The sequence below is a fragment of the Arachis ipaensis genome, chromosome B1 (genome assembly GCF_059453495.1).
Source record: "Arachis ipaensis isolate K30076 ecotype BB chromosome B1, ASM5945349v1, whole genome shotgun sequence".
In the NCBI taxonomy this organism is placed as follows: Eukaryota; Viridiplantae; Streptophyta; class Magnoliopsida; order Fabales; family Fabaceae; genus Arachis; species Arachis ipaensis.
The window spans coordinates 149115255-149137089 of NC_142436.1; the positions used below are offsets into that span (position 1 = coordinate 149115255).

General features: G+C 36.9%; 4 protein-coding genes across 6 annotated transcripts; all 4 read right to left on the reverse strand.

Moving 5' to 3' along the window:
* Nucleotides 1-288: 288 nt before the first annotated feature.
* LOC110267286 (uncharacterized) lies at nucleotides 289-1389 on the reverse strand. The gene is made up of 3 exons (XM_021112474.2): nucleotides 1313-1389; nucleotides 839-1216; nucleotides 289-740 (listed from the first exon to the last, which is right to left on the reverse strand). Exons 1-3 carry the CDS (start codon nucleotides 1387-1389, stop codon nucleotides 404-406), a joined length of 792 nt encoding a protein of 263 aa, XP_020968133.2. The 3' UTR covers nucleotides 289-403.
* A 1637-nt stretch (nucleotides 1390-3026) lies between these two features.
* Nucleotides 3027-5960, reverse strand: ARPC3 (actin-related protein C3). 2 transcript variants are annotated; one of them, XM_016344057.3, is made up of 4 exons: nucleotides 5770-5960; nucleotides 5562-5670; nucleotides 5183-5452; nucleotides 3027-3499 (listed from the first exon to the last, which is right to left on the reverse strand). In XM_016344057.3, exons 1-4 carry the CDS (start codon nucleotides 5770-5772, stop codon nucleotides 3357-3359), a joined length of 525 nt encoding a protein of 174 aa, XP_016199543.1. In that variant the 5' UTR covers nucleotides 5773-5960; the 3' UTR covers nucleotides 3027-3356. The 2 variants fall into 2 exon arrangements, with proteins under 2 accessions (XP_016199543.1, XP_088358316.1); XM_088502190.1 differs by having other exon boundaries at nucleotides 3256-3489; nucleotides 5770-5941.
* Nucleotides 5961-8192: 2232 nt separating this feature from the next.
* Nucleotides 8193-11500, reverse strand: MGD2 (monogalactosyldiacylglycerol synthase 2). Its single transcript, XM_016344065.3, has 8 exons — nucleotides 10846-11500; nucleotides 10159-10331; nucleotides 9795-9956; nucleotides 9542-9683; nucleotides 9222-9446; nucleotides 9043-9105; nucleotides 8880-8954; nucleotides 8193-8782 (listed from the first exon to the last, which is right to left on the reverse strand). Exons 1-8 carry the CDS (start codon nucleotides 11101-11103, stop codon nucleotides 8525-8527), a joined length of 1356 nt encoding a protein of 451 aa, XP_016199551.1. The 5' UTR covers nucleotides 11104-11500; the 3' UTR covers nucleotides 8193-8524.
* A 7101-nt stretch (nucleotides 11501-18601) lies between these two features.
* Nucleotides 18602-21569, reverse strand: LOC107640558 (uncharacterized). 2 transcript variants are annotated; one of them, XM_016344078.3, is made up of 5 exons: nucleotides 21198-21394; nucleotides 19909-19952; nucleotides 19725-19768; nucleotides 19327-19627; nucleotides 18602-19198 (listed from the first exon to the last, which is right to left on the reverse strand). In XM_016344078.3, exons 3-5 carry the CDS (start codon nucleotides 19728-19730, stop codon nucleotides 18900-18902), a joined length of 606 nt encoding a protein of 201 aa, XP_016199564.1. In that variant the 5' UTR covers nucleotides 19731-19768; nucleotides 19909-19952; nucleotides 21198-21394; the 3' UTR covers nucleotides 18602-18899. The 2 variants fall into 2 exon arrangements, with proteins under 2 accessions (XP_016199564.1, XP_016199558.1); XM_016344072.3 differs by lacking the exon at nucleotides 19725-19768 and having other exon boundaries at nucleotides 21198-21569.
* Nucleotides 21570-21835: the final 266 nt, after the last annotated feature.

Below are 21835 nucleotides of genomic sequence, written 5' to 3' on the forward strand. Positions count from 1 at the left end.
CATACATAGTTGTGCTTGTTTATCCCAACATCCATGGGAGGATCATGGTGGAGCAAGTAAGGAGCTTTCTGCAGAGGTGGGACACGCCGACACGGTGGCGGTGGTCCTTCCGTACACTCGACCTATGTGCAGGACGAGTATCCCAAGCTGGTCGAGACTGCTGCCCACCGGAACCGGATGAATGACACGCTCCTTGCCCCGAGGGAGGGGGAGGAGGTGGAGGAGTCGATCCTGTAGGTGAAGCGACACTGTGTACTGGTACGTCTCCCTCATCCTCCTGACGGTCGAACTCCGCCACCTCCTTCGACTCTGCGTCACCCCTAGCCCGTTGAGGCCTGGCCCTCTCCCTCCTGATGGGCTCACCTGGTCCACGCTCTCTCTGCCCCCGCTCCCTCCTAGCAGGTCAGTGAGTGGCCTCTCTAACCTCCCTCGCACGTCTCCTCCAATCCGGCATGCCCCTCGGAAGAGTCAGATCGTCTCTCGGCTGGCTAGCAGTGGGCTGGACGTCGGGGGGCAACTCTACCAGCCTGGGGTCCTCCAAAACCTCCTGCCCCGATAGATGCCTCACACGGCAAGCCCCATGCCACCAATCGTAGTACTTACTGGTAGGCCTAGTGTCAAACGTATGGTGGACGATAATCCTGCGACCGGGCTCGAACCTCTGCCTCCAACCGTCGTACCACTCCTGGAGTCGCTCCGGCCACCAGACATCCTCACCATGACCAGTGGTGGTCAGATACCTATTGTTAAACACATTACGTAAATAAAGTAGTATCACTATCAGAATAACAAACAACTACAAATGTATAACTTTGAAGAAATTAACCACCATTCATACCTATCAAGGTTCACCGGAATGCCTGGCACTGGCTGCTCCCTGTTGAACTGCTGATTCACCCGATCAACGTGGTGAAACCGGACAATGTTGAAGCACACCAGTGGAACAGCCGACAACCATGTACCCCACTCCTCCTCCTCACGGAACCAGTGCGGGCACAGGGCCTGCAACGCAGGGTCATCGTATACCCTCCATGCAAACTGAACAAAAATTTGGGTAACAAAATAACAAGTATTACAACACAGCAAGTATTTAAAATAACAAAAATCTTTAATTACATGACTAATCTCATCGAACCGTAACCAGTCGATCGATACCCTCCAGTACAGGACCCTGGCCTGGTGCTGATCCCTACTCTGCTGCTGCAGTCCAACTAACCTGACAGTAACAGGGATATATACAATTCATTAAGTAACAAACCATGCGAATTAACAACAATGTTTAACGCGAAATGAAAAAGTAATATTTGGATACCTTGCAGCTAGCGGATACTGGTAGACTCCTCTATCTGGTGGACACCACTGAGGAAATCTCTGGTAAATCCAACTCATCAGTAGCGGAGTGCAACCGGCGATGTCCGTGACACCCCACTGTACCGCCAAACAGAGTGACTGGTAAGTCCAGGCCAGCACAGCAGAGCCCCAAGATAACGCCCTACATTCCGCGAGGCACGAAGTCCCGGAGAAGCGGTAGCCACCGTACGTGAACCAGGTTGTTGGACTTGTCTGTCAACAAATACCCTCCGATCAGTAACATAATATAGCATCGGGCATACTGTCGGAGGGTCTCAGGATTGTCGGTCGGGGGTATCTGGCGGACACGATCACGCAACCAAACCAACTTTAGCGTGAACGACTCCTTCCTCTGCACAGCCTGCTGTGCCGCCACCGGAGGCCTGACACCAAGCAGTTGCTCAACCATGGCCCACGTCTCTGTGCCGTACCACCTACCAAAGTCATGAAGGCACCCCCCAACGGGGTTCCCGTGTGCACGTAGGCCTAGGTGATACGCCACGTCCTGCAGGGTGATAGTGACCTCACCCCACGAGAGATGAAACGTGTGTGTCTCCGGACGCCATCGCTCCACGAGTGCCGAAATCAGGGAATTGTCAAATGTGAAGTCCCTGAGGGGCACTGTGTCGCCGAATCCAGCCTCAGCCAGATACGAGACGATGGCGTCCGGTGGAGTAAGGGTATGGCTAACTCGTCGGGACAATAGAAAGCGAGACCTCTACGAAACGAAAAAAAAAAAAAAGATTTTTAACCTATAAAGAGATAATAATAAATTTTTGTAGCCTACTTAAGAACAAAGTACTACTACTATTTACGAACATACTACCATGTGTCTACTCTACAGATGTCTTTAAATTACTTATGTCGGTAAGCAAATCTTAATTAAGTCATACCAATCTTACAGAAGCAAATATTGTTCCAAATTAATCCTACAGTCCAATCCCTAAAGCATTTTACTCAGTGCTTGTCACTACCAAACTACCCTAACAATATCTACATACTTAGATTAATCAAACATAACGCAACTAACCTCGAAGTCGGCCGCCCCGGCGTAATGCGACGTCTCGTTTAGTCTGTTGATGTCCCGATCGTTCCCCGCCTGGCGTGCCATCACCGTATCGAACTCAAATATAGTAGGAAAGGGTAAAAAGAGGGGAGAAAGAGTTTGACTAAGTCAAAATGGGGTCCAGGAACAGCATGTAAACGACTTATACTTATAGGCGCCGTTCGCTCTTATCTCGTTTACAGTGTAAACAAGATAAGGGTCTATCTCGTTTACCGTGTAAACGAGATAGCCACGTTGCAGCTGACGTGTCATATCTCATTTACACTGTAAACGAGATATGACTGAGAAATATAAATCGGTAAATATTTTTAAAAACATTTATTTCAGTAATTATTACTTTTATTTTATTTATTTAAATAAAAAATCCATTTTTACTCTCTTCTATTATGCAATTATTTTTTATTTAAAAATTTTCCAATTTTAATGTCCTAATAAAAAAATTCAAGCTAGAGGCAGGTTTCCAATATAAATCGTAGTCACTTTCACACATAGATATAACAAAATGTTACTGTTATCAACCAAAACAGAAAAAAGTGAAACGAGTATAACAAGTGAGCAACCGTATATATGTAAAATGAAAAAACCCTGAAATAATTAAAACTTAAGCCAGTTAAGTGTAACTGATACAGTTTTGTATTAATGGACAAAAAGACATCACAAAAGTAAAGCATTACGACAACCACAAGCACAAGCAAAGTTGGGACCATAGCCTGATTATGATTATCAATCAGTGACTTTATAGTGGGGATGCAATTTTGCAAAGTAGATGTGACAAGGAAATGATGCTATACCTAGGTATCACTATGCATATATATTCAAAATCGAAACATACAACATTACCCCCTAAAGATTCATTATATATAATTGATCAAAAGTGTTTGTAAGTGTTAATTTCAAGGCTGAATCTATGATTCCTGCACTGCCATTGTGTCACAACCATTCAAGGAATAATTGTATTCATAAATTTCCTCTTTGCAAATGCCAACCACCATTTATTTGGTGTGCCATTAGGCCTGTACGCAACGCTCAATAACCTCCCACTTGTTTCTTCCCTTATCTGCTTCAAATAATTCCTGAACAATTCTGCATTTGAAGAAATCACAAAGCTTGGAACATAGGGATATATATAAATATGATCTATAAATAACTTATCTAAAATTGCAATTGCACCCATAAATATCTGACTAAAATCGTAATGAATGTAAAACCAGAAGCCATGGCATTCAGTTCAGTTATTATAGATGATCAGGTCTTTGAAAATACGAGCACATAGTCACAAATCCGTTTGATTAAACTCTCAAGGAAAAGGCATCATTAAAAATATACACGATATATGAGAGAATAAACCATGCATAGTGTTATAAAAGTCAAGAGTTTACAGTTTAAGTCATGGAATTTTATTAGTTAATGGAAGTATTCGCATAACCAATTTTAGAAAGCAGCATCCCCCCCCCCCCTCCCTCTCTTTCTTTCTTTCTTTCCCCGGTCGAAAGTTTAACCACTATAGCACGAGAATGGATCCTCTCAGTTTTTTTTCCCTCAATTGTTTTGTAAAGTGTGATCTTCACCATTCAACATCTTCTATCACATGTTTTCTCTTGGACTCACTTAAGGAGTGTAAGGTGAGAGATCACACTTTACAAAACAATTGAGAAAAAAAATGAGAGGATCCATTCCCAGTTTAGCACCACTACAAAATATGGTTTCCAACTGCCAGATTATAGACACGACTCAATTAAAATTTAGAACTATTTAAAACAAGCCTTTCTAAACCAGACGATAACAGCCTTTAGTTAACTACGGCTCATGCAGTATTCTCAAGTTATGAAATGCCTACTCGACTGTAAAGGTCCTAGTGGCTGCAACGGTGAGGCCCAATGCCCTGACACCAACACACATGAACATTGAATCTAACAAACCTGATTAACTTATGATTTAACATATGAACCCAGGAAGGAGTCTTATACAGCATTGTACTCAAGATGATGCTAGTACAATCCCTGCCGCCATGCAAAAGCAGGGACAAAGTACATATGCCAAGCTCTGTTATGGGGTTTACAGACCTTTAGGCATATTATCCTTCAAGCCTAACTATTCAACAAAATATTCCATTCTCTACCATTGTGCCTTTACAGGTACCCATGCTGCCACAACTAGCTGATGGTGCAGCTCTTGATCTCTGGCATGACCGAAACCACTGCATACCACCCTGCCCGCGGCAGGAGGAGCAACTTCTTCTGTTATTCCCAAATTGTTACTTTCATTCTCATAAGGAAAATATCTTAATACATGGCAGATACTTGTTTTTGCCCAAGACTTCAACTATAATAGTGGATCCTATTTTCGTTTTTATTATAAACCATCCAGAACTAACTTAGAAATCCAAGCTACCAAGTTGATTGTCACCTTGGCATTCCTGCTTGAATATTTACCGTAATTCCTGGATTCAAAATGATGAGGCAGTGATACAAGTTGTTTTGTAAACAATGTTACACACTAAAGCATATGCAAACACATTTCCCCATGTGAGTTGAAAATGAAGTAAGGCAGCACATGTGGAGATTCTATTCTACCAAATCATCAGCAAGCAACTGAATAGAATATATCACAAAAATAAGGCAGCACACTAATTAATTGACTTCACCCATAAATCAACATGTTCCGATATATACGCTTATACATCTGGCCATAGGAACATAAAGGTAAAGGAACAGCTCAGCTATCACACATTCACATTAATATAAGGGATGAAAACAAGAGATTGACCTGCTTCCTCATGTGATTGAGGAAGTGGAAGAAGGCCCGGAAAAGGAAATCCAGACTCTCCAGGGACGGGAACCTTCTCAAGTCCCAAATTGATGATAGCTTTTGTCCCTTCAGCTAAAGTTCTGCAACCTTCAAGCCTCTTGAGAGCAACATTGATGTAGAATGTCAAATATATGAGAAGCTTATCAGCAGGGCTCTTGATATCAAAGTTCCTGAAGAACACATTCGCTCTGAAGAAGGTTATGGCTTCATCCACTATATCAGTTCTATCTGCACCACACACACAACAACAACAACAACAACAACAACAGCATGAATCTCAGATTCTGAACAATCACAGCAATTTAATAGCACAATCAAAGAAAAGAATTGTGAAAACCTTGATCTGAAACAGGAGCAGGTCCCTTGATGTGGCTCTTGAGAGGAAGTAGAGGGCAACCACAAGCGCTATCGACTTCATCTTCATTCACAAAACTAGAGTGATAAACCTAACAACAACCACAGACTTCATTTCCAATTTGCTAATTAAAATTAAGAATTTGCATAAGCATGAGTGTAATTACAGAAACAAAATTGAATCCCCATACCATATCTCATGTGACGGTAATAGCAATAATTGCAGCGCCTGATCTAGATTACCCCCTCAGAGTTAATTCATGAACCGAACGTGAAGAGAACGAAAATTGCGAGCAACTAACTTGCGGTAATCGGAATGGATCTCTCTAGCTTTTTATATTTTTTGTTTTCTTTCGTCGAAATAAGTTTTCAACAGTTAAACACTTAAAAGGGTTTTTTTTAGTCAAATGGATTAGATAACCCATTTTAAATTTGGCCGTAACAGACTTCACGTAAAATTGATAATTCAGAGTCGTTAAATGATTTAAATGATTTTGACTAAATTTTTATTTAACAGTTTTTAGTTATCAACCTCAAATAAAATCAATTGTATCTAAATTTTTATCTTTTAAATATTACATAACACACTCACACACTTACCATATATTACAGTAACAACTAAGAGATTTTTTCAATCAATTACAACGAGTAAAATTTGAATTCGAAATTTTTAAGTGTAAAATGAGAGACTATATCATTTAAATTATAATTAATTGGCGTTAATTAAAAGCTTAAGTTAACAGAAGTGAACATGTGGGCCCAGACGTCCTATGTTAAAGCCCAATCCATCGGGCCCACAACAACTTTTGTAGCCAGTAGCCAAATCATGATTTTGACTTGCCACCTGCCACCAAATTCAGTTGGATGTTTTTTACACATTAATTGTCTTTAACCAGTTTTCTTGTGTAAATTGTGATTAGCCAATTGCTATATTTGTTGCTGTAAATTGTAGTTGAGAATTAATTAATATCAATATTGTGTATCCTCCTTGTCCAAATATCAGAGATGCGTCAAATTGATAGTGTCTCGGAGTTCATGTAGGCTGGGGCCATGTAGGTATAATATTTTTTTGATGACTGAAATAAATTAAACAAAGAAAAACAAAAGAAACAAAACAAGGAACTGCTTAAATAGAGAGACAGTCCCGTTTAAAATTACTCTTAAACTCTTCCCAAGGTGAAAGAAGTTCCACTTGCGAAAGTTGTAACTTCATCGCCATCTTTGCCATAGTATCTGCCACCGTGTTTGCATCTCTCATAATCAAACGAAAGTCAACCCGCCAATTCCAATGCATGATATCTCTTATTTTGAGCACCAGTGGATCAATAAATCCAAAACCATCTTGAGTAACAAGATTAAATGCTTCCACACAATCCGTCTCACAAATAACATCTCGTTGACCCACATCCCAAGCTAAGAGATATCCTCTCCAAATAGCAAACAATTCTCCTTGAAGAATACTATTACTCTCAATCATTCCCAAACACCCCCTTTGCCAGCTCCCATTACAATCTCTAATAACACAAGCAAAACCAACACTATCACCCGAACCAAAATAACTAGCATCACAATTAATCTTAAAAGTACCAATGGATGGGGATTCCAAAAATTATGTAGGTATAATATATTTTCTTAATCTTAGTCCTAGGACTATATTATATTATTATATTATATACACATTCTGTTGTTATCAAAACATTAATATAGTATTCACCACTTGGGCCTCATGAGGTACCCACATATTTGCACTAGGGAATATTCAAAGGGAAAATTTTTCCTTGACATCATCCTAGAGCCGTTCATTCAAATACTATACAAAAATTTGAAAATGACCTAAGTTTTCGTGCTTGCAGAAGAAAATATCCATCTTATAGTCAATGCAAATCTAGCAATCTAGTTCTTTAATCACATGAACAACCAGTAGCAACCTGGCAATGTTTTCCTGGTATATCAGTTTGATTTATCATACAATTACAATAAGAATGGTAGTTACATGTGAAGTGTCTCTATCTTATTGAATTCAATTTGGATTTAGAGATTTTTTAAAACACCCTTAACTTTTTTTTATACCTAACAATAGAAGGCACGACCAAGTATAAGCACATTTTGAAACAACATTGCATTACTTGTATGATAGTAGCATTACCCAAGAATGGCAAGTGGCAGTGATTGTTATTGGAGTTGCGTCACATGTTTTCGGCTAATAACACTCTGTCTCCAGCTGCAGCCACAGGAAACTAACTAACATAGGCATAGCCCTCATGTGTGAGGTTGGTAATGTGTTTCATGTAAATGAGAATGATGCATTTTTTTTTATGTTTCCGTCATATTCAATGCTTTAATATAAGAACACATTACACTGACTTTGTCGTATGCATTAGTATTTTCATTATTCTACTACCAGTCATTTGATCCAGTCAATACTGTGTGAAATGTGAATGCAATGTCTAACTAAGTGTCTCAACCATGTTTCTTTGATTTTGGATAAATGTATGTAATGACTTTTCAATTTTTCTTTCTTCTTTTTTTGTCACATTGCTTCTACCAAGCTTAACAGCAGCAAGATATTCAAAAACACGACATTATATGTTATTTCTTAAAAGGATAAATCAAGTAAGCATAGACAAATAATATTTCTTAGTAAAGTGACCCGTTACAAAGCAAAATCTTGGTTTATGAAATGCTAAATACAATTCCAAGGAGGAAAAGAAAAAGGGGAATTGAACAAAAACCATTAGACTGAAGTGCAGAGTACAATGTTAAACCCATTTCTTATAAACAAGAGAGATTTTTTACCAGAATTTGTAGCTCATAATGGTAAATCCAACCCACTAGGATAAAGAATGATGCAATTTGAAAAGCTAACTATACATGTCAATTCTAGTGGGGGACAAGAAAAACCCAAAAAAGAAAAGACTAGTGGGAAGTTGCAGGAGCAATCAAATTTTAGATTAGGCTAGAAAATGAAGCCGTCAATTCGTATGGAAAGTTTGACGGCTCCCTTTGCGCAGCTAGTTCATGGATGTCCCTCACAATGTCAAAGACTGCCTCTGGTTGTGCTAACTTCAATGCATTCTCTGCCATTTTTTTCCGTTCATCTTGTTTTGTGCTGAACCACTCTGCCACGATTTTCGCTGTTTCCTTAGAACTCCTGGTGAAGACACCAGCTCCATTGTCTACCACATAGGGTACATTTCCCTTTTCCTGTATTTATTATCATTGAAACTGTTAATCAATATTGGAATGAAGACAAAGACAGGAAGAGTGAAAGGCAAGGATCAGAACCCTTTTAATCATTCACCTGTCCAGGGATATAATCATTGAGAATTATGGGAAGCCCTCTGATCAATGCTTCTGAAATTGTCCCTGGTCCAGCCTGAGAATATCATGGAACCAATGAGCCTATGCTAAAATATTAACATGTGAAGTTGCAAATATTGAGTCAGCAAATTGGCTTAACTTACTTTTGTTATGATGCAATCACAGGCTCCCATCCATTTTGCCATTTGTTTCTCAAATCCTCTAATCTACACAAACCAAACAACAAAAGTTTGATTAGCGTGTCCTATTCTGTTATGCTCATCTCTAGTACTTGCAATTCATACACCATAGATTTAAGGAGTGAAGCCTGTTAAATTGGCACCTTTACTGGAACCTTCCATTCGATAGCTTCAAGGGTGGATGCTAGGTTCTTGTTACGACCGCAAATGATTACTATCTGGCCGATTGGCTTCTGAGCTTCTTTGTCATAAAGCGATTCCCCCAAGGCCTTTGCAGTTTTCTTGACAGGACCAAATCCTTCACCACCCCCCATCAGCAAAACTGCAGGCAAGACGGGATCCATCTCGAATTCTGCCCTTAGTTCATCCTATAAAATTAAAAGGAGAAAGCCAGGTCCATCACTGAAAGCAAAAGCTATATTCATAGTAGAGTTTCAGTATGCATAATGCATTTTATGCATACCTTCACTAGAACTGCGCGTGCGAACGAAGGCCTAATGGGCAAGCCACAAACTTTGATTTGTTCCTCACTAAGGCCTTCTTGTTGTGCTTTCTTAGCCACCTCTTGTGAAGGGCAGTAGCATCTATTCACCCAAGGATGAAACCTACAAACATGTTAAACATAGCACCTAAACATTAATTGATGAATGATGAACTTTTACTTCAGAACAAGGGGAACTAACATAATGAAATGTAAAAATATATAGTTAACTTACCAAGTAGGATGGCAAGTAGTAAGGTCTGTAATGACAGTGGAAAATATAACTTTTTTCTGCAGGCCTTGCCATTTTAGAACCCACAATGGAATATGCTGCATCAATGGATGCACGCTGATTATAATAGCCGGCTTCACCTCCATCAGCCCTGCTTCCACATCCCTAAAAAATTACATATTGCATTAGAAAAGTGGAAAGATTCTACAGCTACAGAATTTATTAATTGTTACCATTGTAGTTATTTTACGAATGATAATAATGATGACATAACATGTTGCAAATGAATCAATAATTTAACACTATAAAATGAAGTTAGTCATTGGATGGCAAAAACTAATGAGGAAATCTCAGGAGAGGAATGTACCTAGCATAGTAGGCGGCAATGGCAGCTAAATATGCAGAGTGTATCCATCTTGGAGAAGTACTATGAAAAGCAACATTCCAAAGTTGAACATGCTTAACCATGAATTTGTATTGTCCCTCCATATCATTCAATGGCCACCCTGTGTATTCCTTCCAAACATCCTTAATGAATACCTGCAAAATTGAGTAGGCCACCTTATCAGCATAGAGAGATTTAGGTAACAAACTAAAAGAAGAAAAACCAGCAAAAGGCAACAAATACAAAAAACTAATCCTTGTTTCACAAAGAGAAAAAGATTGAAAACAAAAGCCAGAGGGCAAAAAGCTCCAAGAAGAAAAGAAAAGTAAGCCAAGTAGCGACAAATTCTGCGTTACCACAAAGCTAGCTAGCTAGCCAAACATGAAAGACAAAAGCACATGAATGATGAATCACAGAAAAATATCCCACAACCATAAAAATTATATATTCTTGAAAAAAAAACAAAATTTTTCAAATTTAAGGCCAAAAAAAGAATCTTTTGCGGCAGAATTTGAAAATTTTTGAATGAGCTGCAGAATTTGTTACAGTAAAGATGGGACATACAGAAGCATCAAAATTGAAAAGCATCAGATCCAAATCAAACACCAAAGAAGCAATTAGAACAAAATAGTAAAAATAGAAGGTAACAATGGATGAATCATGAATTACCCTGTACTCATCACCGAATTCGATTTGGAAGGCATCACGGATGGCCTCAGCGGAAGCTCTGTGGCCACCACCGGTGTCACTCATGAGGATCAAGACATTTTTGGTCTTTTCAGCTCCAATCTCCATGAGCTCCATTCCTGCATCAGCTCCATCAGCATCCTGTTGGGACGAAGAACTCTCATTGTTGAAACTCTTCTTGCTTCCGAACACCTTCTCAGCCAACGTCTTCTTGGGCGGCGACCCTTCCACAACCTCCATGAGAGGAAGAACAACACAAACCAAAGAGGAGAAAAAAAAAGTTTCCTTTTTCTTCCTGGAGAAGAAACAAGTTTTGCAGCAGAAGCAGAAGGAAAAACGGTTACCAAACGGTCAACGGGCGTTCCCGCCAGCAGAGGCGGAGGAAAGAGTGGAAGAGAGAAAGGAGTGGAAGAAATGATTGGTTGGTAATGGTGAAATGCAAATTGGTACGTTCCTTTTCGTTCGTTAATAATGGGTCATGAGAAATTGAGATGCTAGAATTATGCTTTGGAATTTTTCGACACTGCTGTGACTTCGCTGCCTCATGACCGTTGGATCTGTTGTTCCTCGATGGAATGTTCGGCTACCAAGATTCGAATCTTTCTTTGGGTTGTCATAAAATTGTAACACTGCTTCTGCTGAGTTGTTTACATCATGCTTCTATTTAAGTATTTATAATTTACGGTCTATGGACACTCTTCTTTTTTGCTCTCTTGCCCTCTTCATTCCATGTATTTGCATTTGTCCCCCTTTTCTATCTTCCTGCGTGTAAGACAAGTAAATAGGATAACTTAAGTTATGATATTAATTAACCGGCTAAAGTATATTTTTTAGAGCTCTGCTACACATTCAAGTCTTTTTGGCTTACAAGCTATACAAATTGCTCCAAGTCCAAGAAAAAAACACGCGCCCCTTTCACAACACGTTCACTCTTTCTCTTCTTCCTCAATCAAAACGCAAACCATCAAGATTTAAGGGACATTCGAAACAAACTACTACGATTCTGCAGAAACGTTCCAACTCTTCGCGAAGAGTAGAAGAAATCAAGAAGAAAAGATACAAATCTCTATAAAAATCACCAGAAAAAAGGAAGAAACATTATTCAAGGTACTGTTTTACTGTTCTTCTAGGTTTTTCTTTTAGATTGTCTCTGTCATGTGACTCATCTTTAACCAGCAAAACATTAAAAGATTTCAAGAAGAAATATACTGTCTCCCCCTGTTTTTGGTGTATTTCTTAAATCCTTTGGGTGTATTTCTGTAACTGTTTGGATGTATTTCTGTAATCATTTGGATGTATTTATGTAATCGTTTGGGTGTATTTCTGAAATTCCATTATCTTCAAAACGATTTCAAAGCTTGATTTCAGAAATTACAAAAATCGAAAAAAAACGAAGCAAAGAGAGAACGCACGAAGGAGATCCAACAAATTTGGCAATAAACTCGAAAAAAGAAACGAAATCTTTTGAAAAATGGAAGTTATATATTTGTGCGTTAATTGATTTGAATTGATTTAAAATTCTGTTAAAAAGGCACGTAACATAAGCAACGCGTTTAATGGGTGGGTTTCGTTCAGACTTGTAAATGCAAAACACTTGTATGTAGAGATTAATCCTATTTTTTATTCATGAACTTTGTTAAAGTTTTAAAAATATTTTTAAATTTTAATTTATTTTAATTTTATTTTTAATTTTTTTAATTTGTATCAATTTTATTTTTATGTTCACATTTTTTTTTGTCAAATTGATGTAAATCGAAAATATTAAAGATAAAATTAGGGCTGACAATTTATACCCTATTTGCGGATACTTAATCCGGATCAATCCGTTCGGGTAGAGTTGTTTATCCGACCCGCTGCGCGTAGGTTAGGGTGTGGTGCGAGTTCGCCTGTGATTAGGGTAAGGTACAGGTTCAAGGTATACCCTACCCTACCCTACCCTATCCGTACTCCTAATATATTATATAATATATATGTAAAAGTTATGTATGTAGTGAAGAAAGTGAGTGTTGAACCACAATCTTTCTCTTATAAAAACTTGAAATAACTACTAAACTAGTTGATGATTATATTATTTGTAATTTTATGTTAGATTTCTTTAAAATTTTATTATTTTTAATTTTAATTTAAACTTAGTTTTTTATTTTCTATTTTATTAATATGTATGCAATTTAGAATGGTTGAATTTTATATTGAGGAATGCTAGGGGGCCAGCAATTTTTGTGTTTTGTAGCCATCAAATAGCCATCAATGATGATTTTAATGGTGTGAGATTGGTGTGAAATTTCATCCAATGGTTTACTTTTTTTGCTGGTTACATGCTGGCTAGAATTTAACAAAGTTGCTGGTCCCCTAGACTTTTCCTTTTATATTTACTTAAATTTTTTTTATTTTTCTGCAGATAAGGTCGGGTAGAGTAGGGTTTAGAATTTTAAGGTGCAGGTAGGATTAGGGTTGAAAAATTCTCAACCTGCAAATAGGATACGGTAGAATTTTAAAAAAGTTTTCAACCTGCGGGTAGGGTTAGGGTAGAGTCCAAACCCCCTACCCTACCCATTGTCAGTCATAGATAAAATTAAAATAAATTAAAATTTAAGGATATTTTTAAAATTTTTGACAAATTTCAAAAATAAAAATATATTTTATCCAAATTAATTCTACCACTTAGAGTTTCGTATTAAAATAATAATACATAATAAAAATTCACATGTAATTATTTTTATGTAAAATTAATAATAAAAAATATTAAAAAATATATTTAACTAAATTATTATCTAATAATTATCTACTATTAACTTACTACATATAAGTTTTTACCATGATGTATAGATTTCATAAAATAATTATGTTAAGTATACAATAAAATTAATTACTAATATAAATATACTTTAAAATTAAAATATATATGAAAAATAATTAAACTACATAAATATATAATGACTGATTTTGATATGTACATAGTACTTTTTATTTAAAATATATTTTTTATTTAAGGATATTGCTAATAATTATTTAAAGATATTGGTTAAGAAAGTAAATGATAAGAAAAAATAAAAATTTGCATTAATATTTTTAGAATATTTGTTAGTAAATTTTCTAAGTGCAAATTTGATTCAGTAAAAGTTGGATTGATATGTTTATCAAAGGTTAAAACAAAGAAAAAAGGTATAGATTTTGGCATCTATATAATAAATGAAAGTTAAATTTAAGGTGTTTTATTCGGTAGATGGTATTTAAAAGTTTAAACATATCCTAGTAATTCATTCTTAGTTTATTTTCTGTGTCCATCCACCATCCATTTTTTTTTTCTCCGTTTTATTCATATTGCCGACATGTCCTCATAGCATTGCATATTTGCATGGCAGGCGTGTATATTTTTTGTTGCATACGCAGATATTAATGTTTGGCTTTGGTTGTTGACAAAATTTGATTGGACTGTTTTGCCCTCGCCATCTCTTGTAAGCATTGGCTTATGGGGTTTGCTTCCAAGGAAGAAATATAATTTTTAAATTTTACTTTAAGACAAAAATGATTGAATTACATAATAACCCACTTTGGGTTGAGAAACATCTATTTAATTTCTACGATTCGTCACTTAGTGGGTTCCTCACTTCCTTGACTTAGATGTTTACTATTGGCATTCGAATATAGAAAAACGCTAAACGAATACGATTCTGCTAGGAACCAATTTGAGTATAGTATTATAGTTAATTGGTTGAAAAATATGTTAGTTGCATAAAAAAATAAAATAATTTTTTATTATTTTATTTTTTAAAATTTTAAAATTAAAAACAAAAAAATTAATTGAATTGACTTATGCTATAATTAATTTTCTAGAGCTTCTCAAACGAATATTATTTGCGACTTTTAAAAATAATAAAAAAAGAAAAAGAAAAATCGCATACAGTCTTTATGCAAAATAAATAGTCGATAAGCGTTAGATAATAATTTAGTCAAATTATTTGATAATTCTCAACTATTAACTTCACATGATATTAACTACATGTGAGTCTTCGCCTAATAAAAAAAAAAGTTTCCTTTTAATTATAAAAAATACTATTTATCCTTTAAAATTCAGTCTTTAATCAGTTATTTTAAGAATTTATTATTATTTAATTAATTTAAATACTTACTTTTGGGTTTCAATTGTTCAGAATATAAAAAAAGTTATTTATTTTTTATTATTTTTTTCTAAAAATTGAATAAACGATAATATTTAAAAGATACTTAATTATATAAAATATTATTTATCCTTTAAAATTTAGCCTCTAATCAGTCTTTTACAAAAATTTATTATAATTTAATTAATTTAAATATTTATTTTTACATACTAATTATTTAAAAAATAAAAAAATTATTTATTTTAAATAAAAATAGAGTAAAGGATAAATTTGTCCCTAACCTTTTTTTCCGCAGACATTTTCGTCCCCGAAGTTTGGAAAATATTTTAATGTCCCTGGCCCTCCGAAAAAGTGGACATATTTATCCCTCCGTTAGAGTCGCTCCGTTTGCCCTGACGGAAAACAGTGACGCGGCTCCCATAGTGCTGACCTGGCCGTTACGGGCAGCCACGTGGGATGGACTTTTGAAAAGAGGACGTATTAGTCCTTTCACACCAAAACGTGTAGCTTTTCAAAACAGGACATATTAGTCCTCTCACCCCAAAACGACGCCGTTTCTCCCCACCCCTCCAAACACACTTTAATCTCCTTCTGCATTTCCAATCAACAATACTTCACCAAATCCAGAAGCAACAAATTCAGTACTTCCAGTTCTGCAATTCCAGAATCATTAGCAATGCATCCAAAACACATAAACAAAGAATCAACAGAGTAACAAATCGCAACAACATCAGCGAAATTTCAAGAAAAATGAGAGGCAGGAGTCTAAGCAAATTCATATTCAATATGCAATTCAGCGACATATTCACCAACAACAGAGCACAAATTCAATTTCACAGGCTCAGTTCACAATTCAACCAATCCAGATTGTGCAATTTATGAAGAACATGTAAGAACTCCTTATAACTTTGGAAAAATTGCTACACTCTCAAATAGAATCAGCAACTTACCAGAAATTGCATATGGAGAAAACGGATCTGAGAGAATAAGAAAAATTATGCAAACAGCACCTGAGAGCTTGAAGGAGTGAGATCAGATAAACTCTCCGGTGCATCGATTACATGCCACCGGACACTGAAGCTCCATTTTTCGTCAGAATTTTCGTCTGGAAGCAGTCTAGAGATATGACCAACAGCAACATGAAGATTTCGGCCCACAACATAAATATGGCAATCGCAAGCATTGACAGCAAAAGGCTTGCATATTTGCTCAGGCAAAGGGGGGCCATCTATGGCATCCCAGGAGTCTGTTTTTGTGTCATAGACCTTTAGCTTCATTCTTTCGAGCTCAGAGACAACAAACAAGTGGCCATAAACAATGACACTTGAACCGGTCCAGCCTTCTCTAAGTCCAACAGCCATGTTTTTCCAATTATCTGTTCTGGGATCATAGACTTGTCCCCTTGGAGAGACATAAAAGGGTCATAACCAGCCTTCCTTGACGAGAAGCTTCCCGTTGAGAACTGCTGCATCATGAAGGGAGTGGGAGCGAGCAAGGGCTTGTGGTCGAGCGAAGACGATGCGGAGGTTGAGGAAGGAGAAGAGAGAGAGCCAGCACCGCTGCATACGGAGACGGAAACGGAGGAGAAGCTAGCGGGAGTGGTTCCGATTCCGGTGGCAGCGATGATTGAGGGCTCGGCCTGGCGGAGGAGCCACTCGATGGTCTGGCCGTCGGACTTGTGGCCGAGCTCTGTCGGATGCCATGGGTCGGAATGCTCCCTTTCTTCCTTCACCCGCTTCACCTTCACACTGCATTCAAAGGATTAGGGCTCAAGGATTTCATAGATTGGGGTGGGGGAGAAACGGCGACGTTTTGGTTCCTGAGGACTAATACGTCCTCTTTTCAAAAGTCCATCCAACGTGGCAGCCCGTAATGGCCAGGTTAGTGCCACGGGAGCCACGTCACCGTTTTCCGTCAGGACAAACGGAACGACTCTAACGGAGGGGTAAATATGTCCACTTTTTTGGAGGGTCAAGGACATTAAAATATTTTCCAAACTTCGAAGACGAAAATGTCCACAAAAAAAAAAGTTAAGGACGAATTTGTCTTTTACTCTAAAAAAAAATATTTAAAGGATATCTCCCTCATATTTTCTCATCAAAGATATGCAAAGTGGTAATAATGAGTGACTAGTGGAAGTGACATAGATTCTAAGACCCTCATCCCATTGAGAGAGTGTCCAGCTTTGGAGGGTTGAGCTGGCCAAGAACAACATGTCTAAACTGTCAGCCTGTAATTGTTATTAAGAGGCAGACAAAATAACCCAATCCCCAAAATCTTACGCCACATTCCTAATAATTAATGACACTCTAAATTCTCCATTATTGTGTCTTGTGGATTTTCTTGTATTGTTGGGTGAGGATATTAAATGCATATCCCTATCCAACAACTCTGGTTCTCTTTTTGTTTTCTTTCACTGATTTACTGTAACATACGATGTGTTTTGTTGAATTCTATGTGTTATTCTCAGTTCAGTGTATTTCACGTTTTTAAAAATTGAATATAAATTCTTGAGTTTTTTGGCATAGCTGTTTCGGGCCAACAAAATATAAATTCCATATTGCTGGTGTAGGAATAAAGACGTCAACGGGCCTTATTCATTTGGGCTAAAGGTCGAGTTTTGTTTTTGGATATGAAGCGTCCAGTGCTTTAAAAAATTTTGTCCTCAAGGTCCACTTCCAAACAGTGTTTTTAGATAACAACAGAAATTGGGCTATTTGGTTTTCCGATAGGAAAACTAAAAGCCCCGTTTGACTTTCTTTCTTTCAGTTCATCTCCACGGCCTAAAATAAAAAGAAAAAAAATAAACCAACTTGGATTGGTCACTGACCACTCAGCTCCCTCATCCACAAACATTCGAATTCCGCACTCATTGGCCAGCCCTTAGGCTATGTTTGGTTGGAAGGAAAGAAATAAAAAGGAAATAAAAGAAAGGAAAGAAATTGAGTGGATTTTTATTTTCTTTAGATGTGTTTGGATGAAAGGAAAATAAGAAGGAAAGAAATGTTATAAAAAGATAACTTTATCCTTGTATTATAAAATACATTGAAAAAAGTGAAGGGGTAATATTGAAAGTTGTGAGAGAAAATAAGTTTTCCCTCCCTTTTCTTTCCAACATTCCCACCAGTTTTTTTCCACTCCTTTTCTTTCCTCTCCAATTTCTCTTCATAACCAAACAATGGAAAATGATCATTTTCCTTCCTCTTTTCTTTCCTCCCTTTTCTTTCCTTCCATTTTCTCTTCAAACAAATATAGTGTTAAATAAAACTCAGATCCGTGACGGATTAGTCTTGACTTGTCGGGTTGAAAAATACCGTAGAAAACTAAAAAAATAAAAAAAAATTATGCATACATTAATACCAACCACCGTATATTTTTTAATATTAAATTATTAATATATTAATGACTGATTTCATATACCTCTTGATCTAATTGATAAAAGAATTAAATATCATATGACCAACAGCTTTTTCCTTATATTTATTTACCTTGCACTTAAGCCAATACTACCCCTTTTTTTTTTCTTTCCACTAAAAGGGCCAAAATTGAACACTAATTTCAATTAGTATGGTCATTTAAAATTTGAAATCATGAAACATTTACAGCTACTAGAATCTATATGTCATCCATCACTCAGATAAGTTAAGCTTTTAAGTTGTTACATACTATTATTATGATACCCTATGCATCTATTGATAAGTGATAACTATTAAGAGTATAAAATAAGTTACACAATCTCTCCCTATGCTCAAACCCTACAAGATTAACCAGAGATTCTGTTGACTGATACTAATAGTCTCCAACATATTATCCAAGCTGAGCTCATGGTCTTCCATTTTGTTATCTTCCAAAAAAACCCTTCATCATTAGTTGCACATGTTCAACTTCATGTTGTAACATTCATCCCCTTGGAAAATATTACTGTCCTTTAACCTGCAGAAGTAGACCTAAACACACAGGACATGAGGGGTCCCGTATTTCTTCAATACAAGTTCTCTGCTCCAGACAATCCGCATGATAAATGTGACCGCATACTAAAACGGCCACAACAGAGAGTTCACAGCAAGAAAGTGAACCTCCGAGAAGATTAAATTTCCGCCTCAGTGGCTTCTGACAAATCGCACAAACCGTCTTCACGGCATCGGGGGATACTGCATCCATTGCTATTGAACTTGACCGGATTCTCTCCGGTCTGGAAAATGTCTTCTCTCTGTATTCTGGGGGGAAAAAGGATGGCAGAAAACGAAGATCAACTTTTCTAGTGAATTGATCTGAATTTTGAAACACTACTATAAAATTGAAAATTTTAACTCGTGTGGCAGGAATATAAGCACTAATGACTCACCAACAAGCTGTCTCGATTGTGAGTTGGGTTGATAAGCCAACTTAAAAGGAAGTCTATCATCATACGAAGAAACACCCTTGCCACGAGAAGACGATGCATTGGCATGATTGGCAGAGTTGCGTCGTGAATACTGGTGACCATAGTAATGTCTTGAACGCTTCAAAAATATTGAACGGCCAAGACCCTGATGATGATGATGCGGCATAGTTGGATGGGTATTCAGTAGCTTCATAGATCCATCTATCATATCCAGTCCGGGTTGCATAGGGGGTGCACTAGAGTTGCCTGAATGTGAAGGTTTCTGCAAAGACGCATAGAAAGTTGACAAATGATGGAAGTCAATGTTATCGACTAAGTAATATGAAATCAAAAGAAAGCAGTGGATGCTTGTGAATTACTTTCATACTACTTCCAAAGATAAGCAGAAGTGTACATTCTGTATCTGCACAAGTTTATTCATGTATAACCATCTTCATCAACCAATGGTGTAAGGATGAAAAATGAATAAGAACGAAGAAACTAGAAGTTGCAAAAGCAAACGTTACACGAGGAAATACATTAATCAAGAGAAAAGAAGCCAACCTCATCTGACAATAGTTCCATGTTAGAAGAGTGGAGAATGGCTTCTGAAAAATTAATAAAATACCAAAACAAGCATTTAGTAACATGGCCAATCACTTACATAGATTACCAAGTACAAATAAACAAGCAAAAAACAGAAGGCCAAAAGATAAATCGGACAATTTCTGCCCATCCTAATTTCTTCTAGACAAAAATTCATGAACATGATATCGTCCGGCTTGCAATTCCACCGTAGATATCCTGCTATCATAAGAAACTGGACACAGATTGACCAACTCCCAAACCACCCAAGCCAGCAAACAAATAGCATGCTACAACAACTCACAAATTCTGAACAATTTCACTATTATCAGAGAATCCAACAAAACCACCCACACAAACTCATATATATTAATAATCTCAATGCTACTCCATCTGGAAAAAACCACAGCAAAAATTGAGGTATAAAATGCAATATGATCATGTCTAAAGATGATCGCAATTTGTTAAGCCAATAATTGCAGAAAGTGAGCACCTTTAATGGCAATGCACATAAGTATGGAGAATGAACATTGTGCAAAAGACATTTGAGATCCAACTTATGAAACTAACCCAAATTATCTCTAAAATGTGTAAGTGAAAAAAAAAAAAAAAAGAAAAAAAAAAAAAAGAAGAGCACTAGTGTAATAACAAAACCATTTAAAAAGAGAACGTCATCAAACTATAGGGATAAAAGACGCTAAAACACATGAAAATGAGCTCAAATAATAAAGTAAGGCAAAAAGAGGAAACAATGTAAACTCGTTTATTTTTCCCCAATTTCAGATTGATCTTAGCTTAGGAAAGCTATCTACCTAAATAAAAACTGTCTATATCCACTAGATTTTCAAAGATGTTGATGGAGTAACAAAGACATCCAACTAGGGAAAGAAAAATAAAAACTTTTCAAGGATCACGAAACCCTCAAAACGAAATTAAAACCACATAGAACAGGGCTGAATAAGGGTAAAGCAAAGTCAAAGTAAATTGCTTTCCTTGACTTTCTCGTCTAGAAATCACAGAAGAATAAACAAGTGCAGTAATAATGCGCATAACACCCGAAATTCAAAAGAATTAAAAAAAAAGAGTTTGCAGAGTCATCACGTTTTCTCGAGTGCCCCCATCAATGGCACCTCTTTCAAAGTTATATATATATTAAAAAAAGGAATATTGTTTAATCGTTCACTTAAATTTCATGATCACATTACAGTAATAAGTAAGAAAACCCCATGAAAGAAGAGAAGAGAAAAAGGGGAAAAGCAAAAGCGTACCGGTTGAAGAAGGAGAAGGGTTGTGAGGATCGGATTGGGGGTGAGAGTGATGAGAAATTCGTTTGCGTTTTCCCATTGTTGGAATATAAAAAGCGAATGGGAAATGGGTTTGATGGTTGAGAAAGAAAGAAGCAAGAGAGGGAGGGTTTAGAGTTTGTTTTGTGAAGCCCCTCTCTGTGGCTCTGCGCTCATGAAGCACATCAAAGAGGTTTTGTGAAATTAAAAAAAGGGGAAAAAAATGAACGGTCAATATTCCATTTTCTTTATTTTTTTTTTATTTTTATCTTATTTTTTTTACACTGTCTGTGTGTGGAGCAGTTTTCCTTGTTTAGAGGTGAAGAGGAATGAACGAAAAGTCGGAAACAGAACAAACCACGTGAGTTAATGAGTTTGGTAACTTTGGTTTAGGAAGAGAAGTGTGACGTCATCATTAGGCTTAAATGGGCCAATTGTGAGTCCAAGCCCAATAACTGCTAATTTTTTGTAACACTTTTGGGTCCAAGCCCAAACAAAAACACATACAGGTCAAACTTTTGGGCTTTTAGAATACTATAAAGCTTTATAGCCCAACTTATAATTTTTATCAGAGAATAATTAAGTCTTTAGGGTTAAGCCCAATCCTGAACAAACCTAAAAGA